Raw genomic sequence first — 19,722 nt, forward strand, 5'->3', positions numbered from 1 at the left:
CTGTATCTCAATTCTCCAATCACCAGTATTTCCTGATGGCTGATGGACAGTGTCACAGGATATGATGGCTTCCGTTCAAGCTGTAGAGAGCCTTCCGGGGTGCGGATGGGACCGCATACGACTATAAAGAGAGACCTGTTACTCACCAGTTCTCTATCCATATTCCACCGATCCTTATACTATCACTTCAACGCTCCAATTTTCTGCCTGATTAATCGTCATGTATGTCAATAACCCTGTACCCGTGCCAAAAGGCACGCCAGAGTACGAGGCCAAGCGTGCTGCTGTTCTCAAAGCACTCGCCGACAAAGTGCCCGCAGAGTTCTGTCTGGGTCCCGAATTCTTCAAAGACACTCCTCTCGATGTCAGCAAGATCCCTGCTGCCTGTGGTCTACTCACAGACGAGGAAGTAGCCATCACTGAAGGCTATGATGCAACTGGCCTTGCTGAGGCTATCGCCAGACGCAAGTATACTTCTGTGGCTGTTGCGAGAGCCTTTTGCAAGCGTGCAATTATCGCACACCAGCTTACCTCCTGTCTTACGCAGTGGTATTATGATGAGGCTATCCAGCAGGCTACGAAACTGGATGAGTATCTAGCAGAGCATGGCACCACGATAGGTCCACTCCATGGTGTCCCCGTCAGTGTCAAGGATCATGTTCCCTTAGCTGGCACGTTCTCGTCATTGGGCATTCTGGCTACAGCCGAGTACGACCAGCATGACTCTCCGCTTCCAGCGGTCCTTCGCAAGGCCGGCGCTGTCTTTTACTGTAAGACAAACCAACCCCAAGCTCTGATGCATGGCGAAAGTGACTCGCCTTGGGGCCGCGCCTTGAACCCGTACAACACCACTTTGACACCTGGAGGTTCCAGTGGTGGTGAAGGAGCCTTGATTGCTATGAAAGGCTCGATTCTCGGCATTGGAACCGACATTGGAGGCAGCATCAGAATCCCTGCAGCGTTCAGCGGTATCTATGGATACAAGCCAACAAGTGGCATCCTGTCAACGAGAGACATGGTACATGTGCCTATGGTAGCTGAACTTACTATCTTGGCCAACGCCGGTCCCATGTGTCGATCAGCACGCGACATGGATCTCTTCATGCGTGTTCAGCTTGATGCCAAGCCGTATATCAGAGATCTGACTTTGGTCCCCACGACTTGGGCTGGTTTGTCGACCCAGCTGGGTGTCACCCTTGGCCGCCCGCTCAAAGTTGGCATCATGACACACGATGGCTTCATCCAGCCTCAACCACCTCTCAAGCGTGCCCTGTCGTGGGCCAGTACCCTGCTGTCAGACCCTCGGCTATCAGGACTTATCGAGATCAAGTCATTCTTGCCTTATGGTGTCAAACAGTGCTGGGATGAAATCAGGCAAGCCTACTCTCCTGACGGCGGCATTCCAACTCATGATGCTATTCTCGCAACAGGCGAGCCAATCTATCCTCTGACCGAATGGATCTGGAGGCCTGTTGCGCCCAAGGGAATGCTAACTGCTGGTGAAATGGCTTACGTACGCAAAGCATGCCTCGACTTCCGACATTCCTTTGCAGAGGATTGGGAGCGTCAGGATGTTGATGTTATCCTTTGTCCCACTGGCGTCGGGCCGGCTACGACTCACGACACAAACTTCTATCTTATGTATACAGCTCTGTGGAACTATCTCGACTGCCCCGGCTTGGTATTTCCTACGGGGCTCAAGGTTGAGGAGGGTGAGAAATACGACGCGGATTATAAGCCGTTAGGACCTGAGTGCGCTCACGTGAAGGAACTCTGGGAGAGTGGTAACTTCCAAGGGGCACCTATCAACCTTCAGCTTGTGGGGAGGAGGTATCATGACAATCAGCTGTTCGGAGCTTTGAAGCTTCTCCAGGATGCTCTTGGACTTGAATGAGTGTTGTAAAGGGGTAACGAAATACGTGTGCATATATTTCTAGTTGCCTGGTGTTTTCTGTGTTGTACAGGGTGTAAGTGGTTAGTTTGCAGCTGAGAATATCCTCAGGAAATCGTCCTGAGGTCCCGGACGAAGACCTTGCCCACGACTGGATATAGTAGTACCAGTACTTTCATCCTGTTCAGAATACAATGCTCTGCTGTCACTTGCCGCGACACTCAAGACCCATCTGTGTCTGATGTCCTTTGCTGGAGCTCAAGTTGCCATTACCTCTACATACCGACTCACTTTCAGCCATCACATTGATTTTAGACATGTGCTCTTTGAAGGTGTCAATAGCAGTTGCTGACCAAAATATGCAGTCGCAATTTAATGTGATATTCATGAACGATCGTCCTGATAGCGCTAATAAGTTTCGAGACCAAAGCCGTCTCTCCCTTTCAACATAGTAACCGTTTAAACAACCTCGCGGGTTTGCACATGAGTCTGCTGTTCGTCTGCCTTTGAGTCTCCAAAGTGGATCTGCTTCTCGACAGCAGCCACGGTCTTCTCCTTGAGTTCCTCGTCCTCGAAAACTATGATCTGTTAGTACTGTCCTACTAAAGCGATGAGAGCGAGACAACATACGGAAAGCAAGTTCCTCGAGGGTTCGGCCACTGGTCTCGGGGTAGAGGAGGTAGACGATGCAGAACTCGAAGAAAATCCAACCACAGTAAATGGCCAGGTATCGCCACTTGATAGCATCGAGAGCAATGGAGTTGACGTTGGTGGAGAAGAAACCGGCAAGCTTTCCGAAAATCTGCTGGACACCGATACCACGGCTTCGCATCGAGTAAGGCCAAAGTTCGACCAGGTAGGCTGCAAATTGTTAGTTTGGACATGAGAATGGTGATTCATGACTTACTGTATGTGAGAGCGTTGTTTCCGATGGCGTAGGTTGGCGAGTAAGCGAAGTACCAAAACAGAGCGGCAATACCAGCAGCGTTGTTCTTCTGGCCCTCGGGAACAGCTTGAATTCTCTCAAGAGATACGGTGATGCCGATGAAAGCACACAGCATGAGAGCAGCGGAAAGCATGTACATGTGTCGACGCTTGAAGCGAGTGACGATTAAAGCAATGATGGTAGCATTGAGAAGACTCCAGCAAGCATAGGCGAGGTTAATTCGAGTCTTTGTGTAGTCGTCCGTGAAGCCCATCATGCCGAAAAGAACACCGGAATAGTAACTCAGAAGAGTGTTGCCGGAAAGCTGAGTGAAGAGACCGATGAAGATGGTGACAACGAATCGACGGCGCATACCGGCAGTGCGGATCACCTCGAACCAGGACTGCTTGGAGGCTTCCATCTCAGCTTTGATGGTCTCTCGGATCTGAACGATTTCAGCCTGGACAAGCTGGGAGGTGGCGTCGCCTTCGGCGTGGTACTTGATAAGGACCTGAGCGGCTTCTTCTTCACGGTCTTTGGAGACGAGGAAACGAGGAGACTCGGGGAGGAGGAAGACAGTGGAGATCTGGATCAGCGAGGGGACGATCTGCAGCAGAGAGGGCAACCGCCATGACCAGTTGTTGGTGATGGGAGTCGTGCCCAGAGCGATAGCAGAAGCGAGAATCTGACCGATGAAGTACGATGCGTTGAACAGAGATGTGAGGACAGCACGCTCCTTAGGATATCCCAGCTCTCCGATGAGGGCAGAACCAGAGATAATACAGAAGAGAATACCAACTCCAAGAATCATACGGGCAATGATGTACATGGCAACTGAGAACTCGTCAGTAAATTGAATATTCGATCGATCGGAGGTTTCATACCGTGCTGGGCGAATCCCTGGATGATAGCACCGCCAACCATGATAAGAGAACCAAGCATAATGGACCATCTTCGACCGAATCGCTGAGCAAACCAAGGCGCAAATGGGACCGCAAAGATAGAGCCGAGCTGGTAGGAAGAGTTGACAAAGCCGAGCAGACCTGGTTCGATGGCCCACTTGCCTTCCGCATTCTGTCGTCCGTTACCGAGATCTATAAAAACCCGTCAGCTCTGAACCAATTCTCCATAGATTTTCATGTGATTCGTACAGTGGTGGAAGTTCTGAGAGTATTGGAGCGTGTTGATGAGTTGCGAATCGAAACCAGAAGTCATCTCAACACCCATACAGCAGAAGAACAACCAGACGTACATAAGACGCAGATTGGGCTTCCTGTACCATGGCGTCTTGTCCTCCTCGACGAGGCGAGTGACGATGGGGTCCGCGGCGCTACCAACGTTGACCATGTTGGCGAATTGGCTCTTCTAGACTTGTCGAGTAGTATTATGCAAGGGCCCGTCTCCAGAGTAGTAGAGGAAACCAAGCTTGAGAGATGGGAAACAAAAAAATTTCAATTGGGCATTGTAGATCATATTATACATGAGCTTTCCTACTCTCCCCCGCGTGCGTGTAGATAAGATAGAGAGCTATGAACCTAGCGGTAGCTTAACCGAATTCTCCGTATATAGGCTAATTATGGAGTTGTCTGGGGAAGCGTGGAGTCTCCGCAAAATACTTGGTTTACTGGCTTCAGACCGCTGTCCGTGTTGCATCACGACGTGACATTCCCGTCAGCGGCCGACCACATAGGGACCGACGATTCGCTCGCATGCAGCCAAACCCCGGCCTAGCTCAGGTTGACAGTCCCCCCAGAATCTCTATTCTGTTCAAACGGATTCTCGAGCCGAGGTGCTGCTCTCGGTCCAACTTTGCGGTTAAACGGACCGGCTGATGGTGGGTTAGCTTATGCTTAAAGCGCTGATCGTTTTCTATCTTTGTGTTAGACATATGCCAGATCTAAAACAAAAACCACATGACTGCGACCGAAATTTGCGGGGTTAGGATACGAGCTAGCCTCTGGTTTTTTGGGGTAGTCCATGGAGTTGGGGGGCGGTTCTGCAATTTCCCGTCCATTTGAGTGAACTGATGCTGAGTTATGGAGACAAGGGTGTAGGCCGACTGGCTGTGACTTGAATCATGTATTCATGACTAACTTTAATACTGGGCTGATATAAACACGGTAAACAGCCTCGGCAAGTGAATATAGCCAGCCATTCAGCGTTGTCTATATGTCAGCGTTGTTTCACCTCATCTCACCACAATCCTCTTCCCCAGACCTCATGGAATAATTCTCGAAGACAAGAATAAGCATAAGCTTCAAGCAAGAGATGTTAGTTTCAATCCCATCTATCATTTTGGAGAAGAGGGTTGCACCGGGATTGTCAATGCCCCTGTCTTTCAGCTCATCAACCGTCCACCTGGAACCGGCTTTTCAGGCTAAACACCCGGAGAATGCAAGAACCATTAGGTATTTAAAGCTTGGCAGCCGCTGCGAAAACGAGAAGCACAACCCCTGGGAGGGTTGACAGTGAGCCCTCCCAAATGCGTGGGGGAACCTCGTGTGCGCAGTGCGCACACGGGTATACAGTAGTGTTGCTCTGCCATTTCCGGATGAATCCTTCCAAGACGCCGTGAAGCCTTTGATTTGAGTATGCTTACTTTTAATATGTTTTAGGTTATTGACAAAGATTCCAATGGTGGGCCGAAAGGGTGATAGTGAACCTCCGGATATGTCGTCCGAGCCAATGAATGGTGAGATATTACAATAAGGCTGTCATTGCGAGGTCATCACTGGGCTTACAAAGATCCTTTCTTCCGTGTGTGATGCATCAATAATGGCAAAAGGAGACAAATTGCATACCAGTTGGGGATAAAGTTGTCGGGTGATGAGCTTGGCAAATGTCGATGAGACAATTAGGAAGAGGCCGAGACAAGGGAACCAGTAATTGACTAGGTAATAAAGGGATCTGCAATTATTTGAGAGTTCGTTGGCTTGTAGGGTAGTATTTGAAGATCATGTTCTGGTTAAGGCTGATGTTCTGGAGGGTATGATTCAGGTTACCAAACGCGGACTGAGAGGGGGAGTATATAAACGCCAAAACTTTTGCGCCTAGTATAACGTAGGGCGTGTGGTCTAGGGGTATGATGTTCGCTTCGCATCTTCGTGCATCTGCGAAAGGTCGAGGGTTCAATTCCCTCCTCGTCCAACCTTTTGCTTTTTGTTTGTCTCAATTAACATAACATCTATCTAATGTGACGGGATCTTCGTATTGTTGCCAACCTCACCGGGTACCATGTCTTTCTTTCCTCTCGGACTATATGTGAACATATGGGCTATAACGCGTCTCGGAACCCGACTATAATAAGCGATGTATCTAGATCTTGAGATGCCATTTTCTTCAACCCTCCTTCATAAATGCGCCACGAACAATCCTTGGCAGATTGTCTTTAAAAGAATGGTCCCTTTTCGAACCTTGCGGTCAAAAGTGGTTATTGTCGGTTGGCTGCTTCAAGTCCGATAATATTCGGAGTTCCATCGACATGATTCGGTGCAAGGACGTCAATACTGAGGTAGCATCGCAGGATTCTCTCCGAATGGGTCTGTCAAAATCCTTCTCAAATGTCCCTCTTGGCAGACTCCATCTCCAAACATACTTTACTTCCTTTGACGTTCTCCTTTTACCAAATTCGTTCGTTGAGCTCCATGATACCAACCCCTTTCCTCTCGGAACCCTCAGTGTCTCTCCTCTTCGCCCCTGTGTCGAGTCTGCTCAATATGAGGTCTCTCCATCTGCAACGAGGCTGCTTGAGCTCCCTATACCTCTGTCCCTGTACTTTCCATGTCATAGCCATCCCGTCTATCGTTTAACGTCTACGCCCCCACGCTTCTAAACCTGCTTTATGTTGACGCTCATGCAGACAGTTTAGATCCAAAGACCTTTGAAATAAGTAATAGCTATGTCACAGGAGCAGACCTGGATCAAGAAGGCGAAAAGTAACATCCGTGGAAGAGCCACTAAGTGTATCCTAACTTTAGAATAGTTTATTCCTAAACTTATATAAATATCATCATCGCTTAGGACTAAAGTCTGGGGTTCTCTACTCCACTGTCTTTTAAATGTAGTACTCCTTTGTATAGGTTTATGTCTAATCCTATGTCAGCAGGCTGATTCCTGCTATCCATTCTTCTAACTAAATGAAATTCTTCGGGGCTTCGGTAGTGGCTCAACCTTCTACAGCTAGATGCCTCTGACGCATCAGCTCGTCCTGAAGCACTTTCTGGATGATAGTTTTACTGTGATCTAAGGTTCAGAGGATGAATTTGGTTATATTATAAGTCTGGTATAAGAACGACGGTTTAACCGTTCGGACCCATGTCACCAAACTTGGTTTAGAACTCTTTACTATCGTCAGGAACTGGCCAAGTGTATTGTAAAACCCACCAGGCCACAGTGAAGTCATAGTTGTATTTTCGATTTAAAGCAACACTTTTAATTTCTTCAAACCTCATACTATTTTGAGAATATAACTACCCAATTCGGTCAAGTCATTGAGTGTCGTATACCCCGCTGCCTATACAGAGAAGCGATTGAGTCATTCGCCGGTATAGTCTTGTTTTAAGATGATAATAGCCGAGGTCGACGAAAGTATTGTAGCCAGCTCCTGATAATTAAAATGATAATTGTCTTAGGCTTCATCGGTTTGCGTGTGCTCGAGATACTTAGTGCGGTACTTTTGACGAAATTCAATTGCGTACGTACATATAGCGCCTGAAATTGCGGGCAGAACCCCTCAGCTATGAGGAGTAGGAGTCTACGCGTCGATGATGCCTCGAACAGACCCATTTTCATACTACGACATCTTGAAGTGGGCTATTGTGAAATAATTTACTTAAATATTAAACAGATCTTCAAATTATAGGCACTTATCCCATCGAAAAACCCCGTTGATCACATCTCATTACTACATTGCTCATTGCCACGAAAATGTCTCAATTGACGCTGTTTACAGATAGCCGGTTCCCTTGTCCCCAGAGACTACAACTGGTGATTTTTGAGTTGGGTCTCAAAATCACCAACATTCATCAGTTGGACATCATCAAGCGTGAGCAGCAGGTATGTGGTATCGATATTGCTTATGAGACCAAGCGACGCTGATACCTTTTGCAACCGTCTTAGAAGCCAGAATTTCTTGAAATCAATCCCTTTGGAGCCGTTCCATGTCTCCAGGACCACTCGCATGATCCAGTTCTTGTTCTGACTGAGTCACGGGCTATTGCGCGATATCTCGCAGATCGATATGGCGGACCGGACAATAAACTCATCCCTGAAGGTGGAGTTGCAAAGGCGAAGTTCGAAGAAGCTGCATCCATCGAATTGACCTCTTTCGATGCTGTTGCTAATCCACTGGCCTTCGAAGCCTACTTTAAACCGTGGGTTGCCCTGCTGAGGCGACGATAAGAAGTTAACAGGTCTTGCCAGGCAATTCATGAAACAAGAGCCGAAGGATCAAGTCGTCAAGGATCTCAAAGTGAAACTTGAACGAGTTCTGAGACTCCTTGACCAAAAGCTCAGCACACAGCCTTTCATGGCTGGCGAGGTTAGTATGGTTCCAATTAGACTCCTGTAACAGTGCAGCTGACATACATAGACTGTTACACTGGTTGACTTATTTTATGTCCCATATATGCACTATCTAGAAGATGTAGTTTGGCCTACCCTTCTAGAAGGTTATAAAAACCTATCTACTTGGTGGAGCCAGATGAAAGGTCGAGAGTCCTACCAACAGGTATACGCGGATGGAAACAAGGGGATCCATGATGCTTAAGTTGATGAATTATTAGTGATTGCCTATGTCTCTTGTTTACCTTTATGTGGGGTTAAAGCTTCTTTTAGCCCCTCAGCCTTATGATTTTATCACTGACATTGTCACTGGCGAACTTCAACTAGATATGTATCTTGATACTTTTGATGATATTTACGCTGATTTCCTTTATGTACCCTTCGCATTCTATAAATCAATGTCCCAATCTTCATATACCCTATTGTTCACAAACCTATCAAAATAGTCCACAATCCTCTCACAATCAGCTCCATCCTCCCTCTCTGGGTGTAACATCTCATCTTTGATGAATTCTAGGACCCATGTAAGGAATGCTGGTCCGTTCTTGCGACATATTTCGTGTCCAAGTTTTGCAATCCACTTCGAGGCTGTTAGCTTATTAAGACACATTCCAAATTGTGCAGCGAAAGATTTACGTGCCTGTGATACACTGGGCTTAAGCCTCGGTGTCTGAATTTGATTGATCTTGTTGGAGTCCGTGGATGAACTCGATTCATCCAATCTTGCTTCCACCTTTCTTGCAATGTCTGTCTCCCTGTCGTACCCAATCTTGGGAGGACCTCGTAACGGCTGCTGAATAAGTATCATAGAAGTCTTTATCTTGATATGCCTCTGGAAAAAGTTATCCTTAATATCGTTTTCAAAGCCATTTTCGATGTACTCCCAATCTCCTGAAAACAAGGCATCCCTCGTTCTCGCTCGGCGAAATTCTTCGCGTGCTTCGTGTTCGAAAAGCATCCAGGTGAAGACTTCAGAGAAGATACAGCCAAGTGCCCATGTATCCACTTTCCTTGATATAATATAGCCGATGTCGTGTTCGGGGGAGCGGTATTCTTGCGAGCATCTGTACGCAGTACAACGGCTCTTTCTCGTCCGAGATGATAAACTGTGAAACTTGGTGAGACCAAAGTCTGCAATTTTGAGAACTCCAAGTGCGTGACTGGCTGTATCTTGGCAGAAGTAGAGAATGTTGGTTGGTTTGATATCAAGGTGTATCCCAAAGTTTCTAGCTTGGCCGGTAGAGGATCCCTCGTCGGACTTGGGAACGACGTCGACTTGATGAATTGCCGCGAGAGCTTCCACCAAGCCACGGCATTGGGATAAGATCCATTGGACAAAGTCTCGAGACGACAAGTTCAGAGAAATGAAGAGATTCTTTGACGACTGATTCATCATGTCGTCCATGCTACCCCCATCAGCCCAGGGAAATAAAAGCATAAACTGATCTTTTCCCGATATCTCAAATGCGGAGACGAGCTCAACCAGATTCGGCCCGGGACGGACCTTGCGAAAAGCAATCAACTCCTGCTTGAAAACATCTCGAGTGCGTTCTTTTGCTGGTAGTATAGTCTTTAATGCAAACCCCTTGTGTTCCGCCTCCTAAATGTCAGCTTGTCGTATGTACTGGGTGGTGCCTCAGCATCATCAACTTACGAAAGAGTGGTGGTCTTTGTGAATCTTGACCTTTTGAACATATCCATACCCTCCAGTGACGATGTTTTGTCCAGAAGATTCCCACGGCATGATGGTATCTGACTCAAGCACGAAATCCTCATAGCTTCTAGTGACGTCCTTTTCAAAAGACGGGACATGTACGCACCACTGTTTCACATTAAAGTCGCGTATCATCTTGACATTCTGGAGACTTCTCGTTAGCGGGATGGATCGTTGATCTTCTGGGCGGCGAGATCGCAACTCCAAATTTTCAGTATTCTTCGTGAGTGGCAAGTCTTCGTCAAAGAACCCGGCGTCTTGGAAAGTTGGGACCAGTTCAATGCGATTGATCAGAGCTAAAACAGTAAATATCTTTCTGGCGGGTTTGCTCTGGTCGCAGACATATGTTGTGTATTGCTTAGCCTGTTCCTCGTCAAAGTACCTAGAAAGTTCAGTGAACACAGCTGCTTGGTTGCAAATGGAGTGAAGGGAGCCGATTGGAAGAAACTGCTCCTGTTGGTTGATTCCATTTGGAAGCAATGCATATTCGAGCTGATTCTTTAGCCTATCGCCTGGAAGCCCAGTGATCTCTGAGTCTCCCAGCATTATCAGCTTGTCAAATTATTGTGGCTGGGGCTCTTGAATCTTGTAGAGTACAAGATGTTTGGGCTTTGTTTCTTTGTTTGTATTGTGTAGAACTATGCTATCTAAAAGCTAGTTTATGCTCTGAATGGTGACTGAATCCTGGCATTGATATGGAGCAGTTTCTTATGGTTGTGAGTAAGACTTGTCGAGGCACCGTGATGGGTTGACTCGGATGCGCTGTGATGGCTTCCATTGCCAGTAGCGAACCACTGCCTTGTCCGGCCCCTTTCCAGATCAGCTTGAGACCGTAGACTTATAGTGTTGTTTCATGTATTCCTGGATGTCTTCGACTTCAGTCTGAGAGGCTCGTGATCAGTATTAAATTCAGAGATTATGGCAAGAAACTACCAACAGACTCAAGTTTGCGAGGAACCATGATCTGCCATTGGTTGCCAGACCGCTAGTAATAGTCAGTATGAAAAGGCAGTGCTTAGTAGACTGCATGGATTTGAATTTCGAACCTCGACTACCTCATATAGTTTCCATCTCCATAGTACCCAATCAGCTTCTCTCTAAGCTTCTTCTTGTTTCCGTACTCGAGAGTCAAGAACTGTTGGATCATATTCGTGGGGACCTTTAAGTCGTGAATCAGTATCAAAACGGGGATAATTTGGTTTTAAAAGATCTTGCTTGGCCATGCCACATATCTGCTTTGGTTTATCTGAAAAAGATCCTGACTGTGATATTTATACTTCGGCTCCTAGTCTTACAGTAGTGAGTGACTTAGTAGAAGCGCCCTATTCGATTGTTCCAGTTCGCTTGGGCAGCCAGACAATATGTTCGTCTACAGTTCGTGCCAATAGACGAGGCGACACTTGAAGTATCACGGTTTTGCATGAACTGAGGGAAGAGAACTAGCTGTAGCACCTGGGCTGCCCAAGCATATCATTTCCTTGGTGACACACTGCACAGTCAGGCGCCAACGTTAAGTCTCCTGACCCTCTGTGTCACTCACTCCCAGGACTTGATGCTGACATGTTTACAGACCAATGGTGCCGTGACACGAAGGGAAAGGGGGCTGTGAAAGGGACACTGTCAAGGGGATTCAGTAACAGCCAGGAACAAGGGGATTCGTGAATGTGACTCCGAAATGGTCTGTATCACGCCAGACCTTCTGATGAATCACTGTGTTACCTCTCTCTGTATAGTGAATAGCCAGCGCTGAGTTCCAGTGTAGCCTTAAACGCCGCTTGCCCGAACAAACTTGTAAAGCACTCAACTCGACTCACAAACATCACCAAACAGCTAACAACCCTCCAACGAATCTATCGAAACCTCTTTGCCAATATGTCATGGATCACGAGAAGTTCAGAACTACAAGAACACGACTGGGATCTGCTGGAATTTTCGCTACAGTCCAACGAAGCATTCAAAATCTCCAGACCATCTGAAACACCTCATTCAGGTGATACCTGTTCTCTCGGTCCCATTAACGACCCGAATCTGCAAACCAAGCGACAGTTCCTTGCCTGTGACGATGATCTCCGTCAATGGTTGGATGTGAGTGATCCCCGCTTGATCGAATGAATTATACTGAAAACTTTTTAGAGCGTTTGTCCATGGAATCATGATACGAAAGCTTCAAGCATAAACTTGGTCATGGCCTCGAAAACCGACTCCCTTGACGAGCTCCCTTTTAGTCAGAAGGGATTTGAGAACATTATAAACAAGCTCAAGGTCCATGGATCTATTGTCCGAGCTATCAATCGCAATACGAGCTGTGCTTTTATTCACATTCCATTCACATGGAGCCCTACCACTGCGGCTATCCCATCCATTGGTCAGTCCATGTGTCATATCGCAGAACCATCCTTCTAATTTCTCTCTAGTCTACAATTGCCGAACTGCTGCTTCTTGGGAGGGAGATATGGCCCTCTCTGTGACCTTCTTTCCTGGAAGTCTCACAACTAATGCGGTTTGGTATGGATGTGATCTGTCCAAGCGCAAGTTCCACGGAGACCTGATTACCGATTCTGAGCTCATCTGCGGTCAACTGGAAAACTTCGACGGAGGCGTCTTCCACCCAATGGTTCTCCCAGTAGTATTTGCTGGCTTTGAGAGGGAGAGGCACATTGGTGCGGTGAGGAAGTGTCTGACGCAGTTTGTCCAGCGGATTCACGATCTCGCCCACCAGGACCTCCGAGCAATGAACGAGGAAGAAGGCTCCATGAGCTCCAAAAGCGGCATACTTGAAGATAGTGCGCCTTTGATGAAGGGGGGATGCTTAGCATCGTACTTTCGACTGGTATCGAGACTCATTTACTCAAAGGCTGCCAAGCCTGTTTCACAACCAAAGGCAGATTCACACCAACCACAAGAAGAGTAAGAACCTGCTGTGCTTCTGTGGCAGAACATCAGTTTCCTGAGGATTGGGCTGCAGAACTGGCAGACCCAGCTTCGCAAGATGATCGATCATGTTGATCAGCTTCATGATACTGATTTCGGCCTTCCCGTTGCAGCTAGAGTCCCCAGCAGCCAGACCAGATTGAATATTCTCCAGGAGGTGGGGGGTAGACTAAAAACAAGGCTTCAGGACCTCGTTGATGAGTACGACGAATACATCAGACAATGCACTCACATCATGGATGGCCTGACTTTGGCAACGCAGCTGGTACGTTTCAGTATGTAAGTGAAGACTTGGAACTAAAACGTTACAGGAACTGAACAGTATCGGTCGCAAAGACGCAAGAATAAACCAGGAGATATCTCGAGTAAATCTCGAGGTTGCGAAAATGGCACGTCTCGATGGTAGTCTCATGAAGTCTATCGCCATGCTGGGCATGGTCTTTCTTCCTGCTACCTTTGTCTCGGTAAGTTAGACAGCACCTTTGGTCGTTAAGCTCTAATTCTGGACAGACTTTCTTCTCTATGGGCTCTTTTCAGTGGACGAAGGAAGACGGGGAGGGAAACGAGATGTTATCGCCGTACTTCTTGGTTTACATCGTTGTTGCTGTTGGGCTGACTATTTTCACTATGCTTATCTTTTACGTATGCACCCTGAGAGGGTCTTTTTCTGCCGTTGATAGTGATCGGGAGCTTGCTTAGTTTACTGCATGGTAAATAAGTAAAGAGAACACTCGTCAGGCAGTTAATGCTAGTAAAAGACTAGATTTCATGGTAAAATCATTTCCTATTCCCCTAGTATGTCCTGGTAAAAATGAGTAATTACGATTATTCAGTGTTGCTATTCAAATAGACATGATTATAAGATCTTGAGCCTACCCTCTAACTCAGTGTAGAAAGCCGGCCTCCTTTATCAAGATAAGTTGACCTAATATCTAGACACACAAGAAAACACGCAAAAGACAAACCACTGTCGAGATAACCTCCACCAATATCGCCTGACACTTAATCGGCCCTCGACCAAATGTTCATTTTCAGCATTTGCTACACCAGTCGACGTATTCAGGGGACATCTACTGCTGTTACGCAAACACAGCATGGGATGAAAGTTTTCATACAGTTGGCTGATAAGCGATCTGTCCTACCATTACCCGATTATCTCTTGAAGTACAAGCAGGCTTAGCCAGCCACCTACTAATTTGACATTTCCTCCCATTCTTCTTCGACAACAAGCGCTATATACCAGCCACTGCGAACCACCAAGAGAGAATGAGTCAAGATGGGATGTTTCCGCAATTCTTGTCGATGGAATACGGAAGCCAGAGGAGACTTGAACAAAAGCTTGACGAACATTTAGGTAATGGAAACCATGAAGTTGTGCAGGTTGGCGCTATTCATCATGAGAAACTTACATGCCACTCACTGACTGCTGTAGCGTTTGGGAAGTCAGTGGAAGGTCATGGTAAAAGAAGAGTTGGATGAGGTTTGTTCCCTTCAAGCTAACTCGCCTCTGTATATGTGACACTAGCAAACCGATGTGTCTCTAGGCTCAAATTACTGACATTCGGAATTATATTAGAGGACGCTGTAAACCTATAAGTTGAATATCAACAACTGCTTCTATCTATCAACGGCTAAGATAGACTTTTGAAGTTTTAATGAAGAGAATCCATCTATAAAATAATTAAAGAATCAATAGGGCCTGTAGAGCTTTTGGAGAGACAAAGGCATGACGTTGAGGAGCTGAATGGTTTAAGGAAATTGTAACGATGCTATAAGGCGTGTTTCTGGTGGCTTTTGATACCATAAATTGCGAAAATAAGATTGCCGTTTTAGCTGCATATCGGATAATCTGTGGCCAGGAAGGACCTCCATATAATAACGTTACTGAATGATTGTTAAAGATGTGTTATTTGCAGTTGAGACCTGGTCGATAAAGTCAACTGCATCCACAGATTCTGTGATGCCGGTATATTGGATGACGATTTACCGCTCGGCTCGAACGACCAGAATACGGAACTATGGTCCCGTCACTCTACAGTTAACGAGCCTCTCTTGTCTGGCAATTCCCCAGAAGACTTTGATATGACTGAGATATTCTACGAGAAGCAGTGGTCCGTCCATGTGCCTGTTTTCGACTTTGGCAGCTCGGAGAACCAGAGGCCAATACACTACCAATTTGATGAAGGAACCATTATGCCCTGGGTATCTCTTGGCAAGAAGATCGAGACGGGGGGATATGGTACTGTTGAAAAGCTCAAGATACATCCGGGCCACTGCCATTCAGTAAGTCCAGCTCTGTCTTATATTGTGTGTGACATGGGAACTCAGAATACAATACTAGATTCGCCATAAGACATTTGCACTCAAGATTCTTCGATCTGATATCGAGGATCCTAAACATATTTCTGGCAAGAGATAACCGCCTTTCGGAAGCTTCGACGTGGGCCGCACCTCGTAGAACTTGTTGCAAGATTCTGCCATCCTATGTAGCGACTAAGCGCAGAAAGATCTCTGCAAAGCCTTCCTCGAATTTTCTGGCACTTGGCCATATGTCGAGGTCTTGAGAACTAGTTCAAATCAAGCAAGATATTGGACAGCTGATGTTTTATGGATAATAAACTGAATGTGATTCATGCACTGACAAAAGACTGTAGACATAAGAGATGTGGTCTCAATAACTGAAAGTTGTACTTGTGTATTACTAGTAAAGCATTGAGTCTTCAAGCTGAGAGAAGAAAGTGAATGCCTATCGAGATCATTAGTCCTGCCCACAGCGTCTTCATATCTAATACATACCGAAGAGTCAAGATCTAACCAGTCAGTCGGCTGCCACTGACTCAGTGGATTCATAATAGACTGTAATCCCGAACTCGTTTCATCCTGATCATCGAACATAGAACCCAACTCATCTATACTCGTCCCCGACTCATGTTCACTCGAAATGAGTGACTCCTGCTGACATTGAATTGTCTGTGATGGCCTTGCAGCATGCTGTGGTCCTTGTCTTGCTTCTTGTCGTAGTTCCTCAATGATGATGCTGTATCTTCGACTTGCGGACTCAGCAGCAATAGTTCTCGCCAGATGATTCTGACATTTCTCTGCGAGGTCGAAGAGCAGTGCGTTGCCAGGATCAGCGGTGGTGTTGCTTCTTTGTTGGATATCCCATACGTACACCACTGCCAATGCGCAGAAGGTTACATAGGGCATCCACCACAGAGCATGGAATAAGACTGATTTCTCAGAAAACATGCCATCGACGATTTCTAGTGCAAGCTTGGCTGCGCTTATACACTGTGTTACGCAAGCTTGTAAAGCAGGACTGCAGTCTTCTGAATGATCAAGAAGGAATGGTCGAGTCGTATGCATTACGGCGTGGCAGTAGGCAAGCTTTAGAGCAGTGGCTTGTCGAGAGAAGATCGGTATTAGGCTCGAGGGACGAACGGTGCCGAGATGGGGAGGGAGAGCTTGACGCCATTCGTGGAGTTGTTGGATGAAGCCTTGCGCTGCGGCGAGGCGCTCTTCGGGTGGCATCTTTTTAAGTGAGTAGACTTGCCGTGATACATTTTCGATAATTATTGCAATCCTAATAAGCTGTAAGTCATGGTAAAGACGGCCTGTGAGGTCTCTCTTACCTAGCGTGAAAAAGCAATGAGTCAACATGGCAGTCCATGGCGGGCTCCAGTGGTGACGGCCCTTGCGGTGTCATGTCCTCATCGTTGACCCTGTCAGGGAACTCCTGGTCGACATCATTGTCGTGATAAAATCTCGGTCTACCGAACACAACAGCCAGATACTTATCGATGGTATAAAGAACCCAAAACGTTCTCTTCCGACACTCAGATATGATGTAGTCCGTGGGCTGTCGACCTCCATTCCGATATTGCGTCGACTTCCGATGCAGACCAAGCGCCGTAACAATAGGCACAGTATTTCCGAAGACATACCAAGCTTGGTTCATCCGAGATGTTTGCAAGAGATAAAGAACTTGCAAAACTCGCGCCTGAGCCGATTCGAGTCGAGGTAGTCCGGTTTCTTGAGCAGTGAGCTCAGATGCTTGGAGAAAGTACTGTTCGCTCTGCTGTGACATTATAGACATACCGCCTGGTAGTGAGGCCTGTTCCGAGATTCTGTGTTGTCGAAAACTCGCAATTGCAAGAATATTGACCACAATTGCAGCTTTCGCATGACCGATACCTGTGTCCAGAGGCTGTCCATTGTGAACATTGTTGATAACAGCTTCAAGCCAAGCTTGACAGTATTGTCTGTTCAGAACACGGTATGTGACGACACAGTTCTCAAAATAGTAGTTGAACAGCTCAAAGGCCTCTGGCTGACTGACAAACATCAAGCTCGAATCACCCCTCGTGGTAAAGGGTTTATCACCAGCAGACATAAGAGGCTGTAAATTCTCCGCGCCCGTCAAGACTCCAGATCTCGACTCCGTTTGCTGCGTCTGCTGCGCCAATCTCTTCCACGCACGATGTACAAAAGTCAGATTCGACGTAGGATCAAAGAATTGACCCTCAATCTCTGCAGTCTCAAGGCCAGAATCACCTTGTGACGTGGATCTTGAACTCGTTTGTTCAGGATTGGCATCAGGAGGTGCAGAACTCATAGATCCTCGCTGTGGTCCGACGGTAGGCGGCGTCGGTGGCCTTCCTCTTCGATAAAGCGAGTCATATTGACAGTCCAGACGTCTTTTCACACAACCTTCGCAAGGAAGAGTTCCAGAGCATTTGAGCTTCTTGAGTTTACAGTGATCACAAGCTCGGCTAACCTACTTCTTGTGAGAAAATGTACATAAATCCGTTTTCTGCAAAACAACTCACCTTGGACGCTTTCCGACGATTCTCGGACTCGCGGGTTGTATCTGGCGATAAAGGCAGAACACGTTTTGACCGATTCACTGGATTTGTGGCCGTTGATGCTTCGGACAATGGTGTTGTTGTTACTGGGGTAGTCATTTTGGTGGGTTTCCGAGGTTGAAGGGGGGGAATCCGAGATGTGGAGGAGGAGTGCGGGGAGCTCGGATATTATAAGAGCATGGGTGAGCTAGGTGCCCCGGATTTTCTATGACCCCAGGCTCTAACTAACCTGGGGCTACTACGGGACGCGGGATGAACTTTATGGTATGTTCATCAGGCGATCCGTGTTTTTGGCTTGGATCTGATGAACAGAATTGAAGCTTGCCAATGTATTTTAGTGGATTCCGGGTTGTTCAGCTGGTCCTTGAGCTGTGGGAAATCCGCTGCCAATCTTAAGGCCAACAGTTCCATCACCAACGCTCCTACGCCTTGTGAAACCAATATCACAACTTCTAAGGCGTGCTATCAGATGCAGAGAAAAGTATTATGTGATTACCTTTCTAATTGAATTATTGGCTAAGCAGTCTCTTTTAGCAGTTTTAGGTAGAAATCACAGATGAAAAGCTGTTTAACAGATGATATGAGATTCTTTTGTTCTAAATCTACAGTACAAGCTCTATGCCATTCCAATTTCAAGTCCAACTTCAAGCAACCTTCTTCAGAGTCGCCGATGAGATAGCAGCGTGAATCTCCTCCTCAGCTCCATCAGGAAGAGGCAACAAAGGCGATCGCACAGTAGCATGTGACAAAATGCCCCGAGCAACAAGCGCATGCTTAAGCGCAACAGTGCCCTCCATATGCGAACCCCTGTGGTAGACAGCCTTGGTGACAGGAAGAAGCAGATCGTGAATCTCCCTTGCCTTAGCGTAGTCCTTAGCCTTGCCAGCCTTGATCAGCTCAAGAAGAGGCTCAGGGGCAATACCGCCGTATCCGACAAGCATGCCGTCCACGTCAAAGGCGGTGTGGAGAAGGTACTCGTCGTGGCAGGTGAGGACGGGAACGTTGGGACGTTCGCGGCGGAAGACAGGGATCTCAGTATCCCAGCGTCGCATGTTGCGAACACCGTTCTTCATAGCGATGACACCAGGTTGAGCCGCAATGTCGAGAAGAGTCTGGAGGTTATATGTAGCCTTTGTGTTATCAGGGTACTGGAACAAGATCAGAGGCAGTTTCGAGACCTCGTAGACAACCTTGTAACGATCCTGCGGCGCACCAGGCTGATAACCAAAGCGCAACCATCCATGCGAGGGATACAAGAGACCAGCTTGGGCACCAGCCTCTCTAGCACGCTTGGCCTCTAGGGCGGCGACTTCAGTTCCCTCGCCGGTGATGCCAGCGATGATGGGGATCTTGTTGTCGACGGACTTGACGAACGCCTTGATGGTGTCGACTTGTTCTTGCTGGGTGAGGAAAGTTCCTTCTCCGGCGTGGCCTAGAACGACGAGACCCTTGACGCCGTCGATGCTGCCGAGCCAAGAACCCAGACGCTGGATGGCGTCGTAGTCGACTTTGCCATCCTTGGTGAAGGGGGTTACGGGGGCGGGGACGAGGCCTTTGAGATCGAAAGACATTGTGATTGGTTGCGAGACTCTGAAGTGTCTAAGTGTGATTGAGAGGTGGTGATGATGCTTGAGATGCTCAAGTTTGTTTGTTGTTGTTGTGATTGTTGATTGATATGATGGTTTATTTCTCTTCTATTGAGTTTATCGTCTTCTTATATATCTAAAAAGAAGTCCCCATCTCGCGCCTCGGCCTCACGTTCAGAAGGCGAATTCACGAACTTCACGACAATCCTCCCGACTGAATCCGAGTATCCGAGGTCTCAACACTTACA

At 47.2% G+C, this 19,722-nt stretch overlaps 8 protein-coding genes and 1 non-coding gene across 9 annotated transcripts; 5 read left to right on the forward strand and 4 right to left on the reverse strand.

The window, feature by feature from the left end:
• Positions 1-220: 220 nt before the first annotated feature.
• FOBCDRAFT_317779 (amidase signature domain-containing protein) lies at positions 221-1,942 on the forward strand (the record flags this gene model as incomplete). The annotated part of the gene is made up of 1 exon (XM_031180137.3): positions 221-1,942. The coding sequence occupies one exon, from the start codon at positions 221-223 to the stop codon at positions 1,892-1,894; it is 1,674 nt and encodes a 557-aa protein (XP_031046024.2). The 3' UTR covers positions 1,895-1,942.
• A 290-nt stretch (positions 1,943-2,232) lies between these two features.
• FOBCDRAFT_249314 (general substrate transporter) lies at positions 2,233-4,163 on the reverse strand (the record flags this gene model as incomplete). The annotated part of the gene is made up of 5 exons (XM_031180136.3): positions 2,233-2,469; positions 2,522-2,752; positions 2,799-3,650; positions 3,701-3,910; positions 3,968-4,163. 5 exons carry the CDS (start codon positions 4,161-4,163, stop codon positions 2,351-2,353), a joined length of 1,608 nt encoding a protein of 535 aa, XP_031046023.2. The 3' UTR covers positions 2,233-2,350.
• Positions 4,164-5,879: 1,716 nt separating this feature from the next.
• FOBCDRAFT_t88 lies at positions 5,880-5,963 on the forward strand. The gene has a single exon. It is a non-coding gene; the product is annotated as a tRNA-Ala (tRNA).
• Positions 5,964-7,676: 1,713 nt separating this feature from the next.
• FOBCDRAFT_179929 (thioredoxin-like protein) lies at positions 7,677-8,583 on the forward strand (the record flags this gene model as incomplete). Its single annotated transcript, XM_059608562.1, has 4 exons — positions 7,677-7,871; positions 7,935-8,188; positions 8,238-8,355; positions 8,518-8,583. Exons 1-4 carry the CDS (start codon positions 7,743-7,745, stop codon positions 8,581-8,583), a joined length of 567 nt encoding a protein of 188 aa, XP_059467043.1. The 5' UTR covers positions 7,677-7,742.
• A 183-nt stretch (positions 8,584-8,766) lies between these two features.
• Positions 8,767-10,638, reverse strand: FOBCDRAFT_131878 (kinase-like domain-containing protein; the record flags this gene model as incomplete). Its single annotated transcript, XM_059607889.1, has 3 exons — positions 8,767-9,115; positions 9,278-9,975; positions 10,033-10,638. 3 exons carry the CDS (start codon positions 10,636-10,638, stop codon positions 8,767-8,769), a joined length of 1,653 nt encoding a protein of 550 aa, XP_059467044.1.
• Positions 10,639-11,964: 1,326 nt separating this feature from the next.
• Positions 11,965-13,722, forward strand: FOBCDRAFT_238580 (uncharacterized protein; the record flags this gene model as incomplete). The annotated part of the gene is made up of 6 exons (XM_059610222.1): positions 11,965-12,177; positions 12,226-12,397; positions 12,507-12,922; positions 13,028-13,288; positions 13,335-13,487; positions 13,534-13,722. 6 exons carry the CDS (start codon positions 11,965-11,967, stop codon positions 13,720-13,722), a joined length of 1,404 nt encoding a protein of 467 aa, XP_059464612.1.
• A 1,383-nt stretch (positions 13,723-15,105) lies between these two features.
• FOBCDRAFT_272036 (uncharacterized protein) lies at positions 15,106-15,442 on the forward strand (the record flags this gene model as incomplete). Its single annotated transcript, XM_059611468.1, has 2 exons — positions 15,106-15,306; positions 15,365-15,442. 2 exons carry the CDS (start codon positions 15,106-15,108, stop codon positions 15,440-15,442), a joined length of 279 nt encoding a protein of 92 aa, XP_059467045.1.
• Positions 15,443-15,724: 282 nt separating this feature from the next.
• Positions 15,725-17,987, reverse strand: FOBCDRAFT_317782 (fungal-specific transcription factor domain-containing protein; the record flags this gene model as incomplete). Its single annotated transcript, XM_031180133.2, has 4 exons — positions 15,725-15,769; positions 15,820-16,606; positions 16,656-17,800; positions 17,853-17,987. The coding sequence occupies 4 exons, from the start codon at positions 17,985-17,987 to the stop codon at positions 15,725-15,727; spliced, it is 2,112 nt and encodes a 703-aa protein (XP_031046020.2).
• A 545-nt stretch (positions 17,988-18,532) lies between these two features.
• On the reverse strand, positions 18,533-19,459 carry FOBCDRAFT_132658 (uncharacterized protein; the record flags this gene model as incomplete). Its single annotated transcript, XM_031180132.2, has 1 exon — positions 18,533-19,459. One exon carries the CDS (start codon positions 19,457-19,459, stop codon positions 18,533-18,535), a length of 927 nt encoding a protein of 308 aa, XP_031046019.2.
• Between the last annotated feature and the right edge of the window lie 263 nt (positions 19,460-19,722).

The sequence above is a fragment of the Fusarium oxysporum genome, chromosome IV (assembly GCF_013085055.1).
Source record: "Fusarium oxysporum Fo47 chromosome IV, complete sequence".
Lineage (NCBI taxonomy): Eukaryota > Fungi > Ascomycota > Sordariomycetes > Hypocreales > Nectriaceae > Fusarium > Fusarium oxysporum.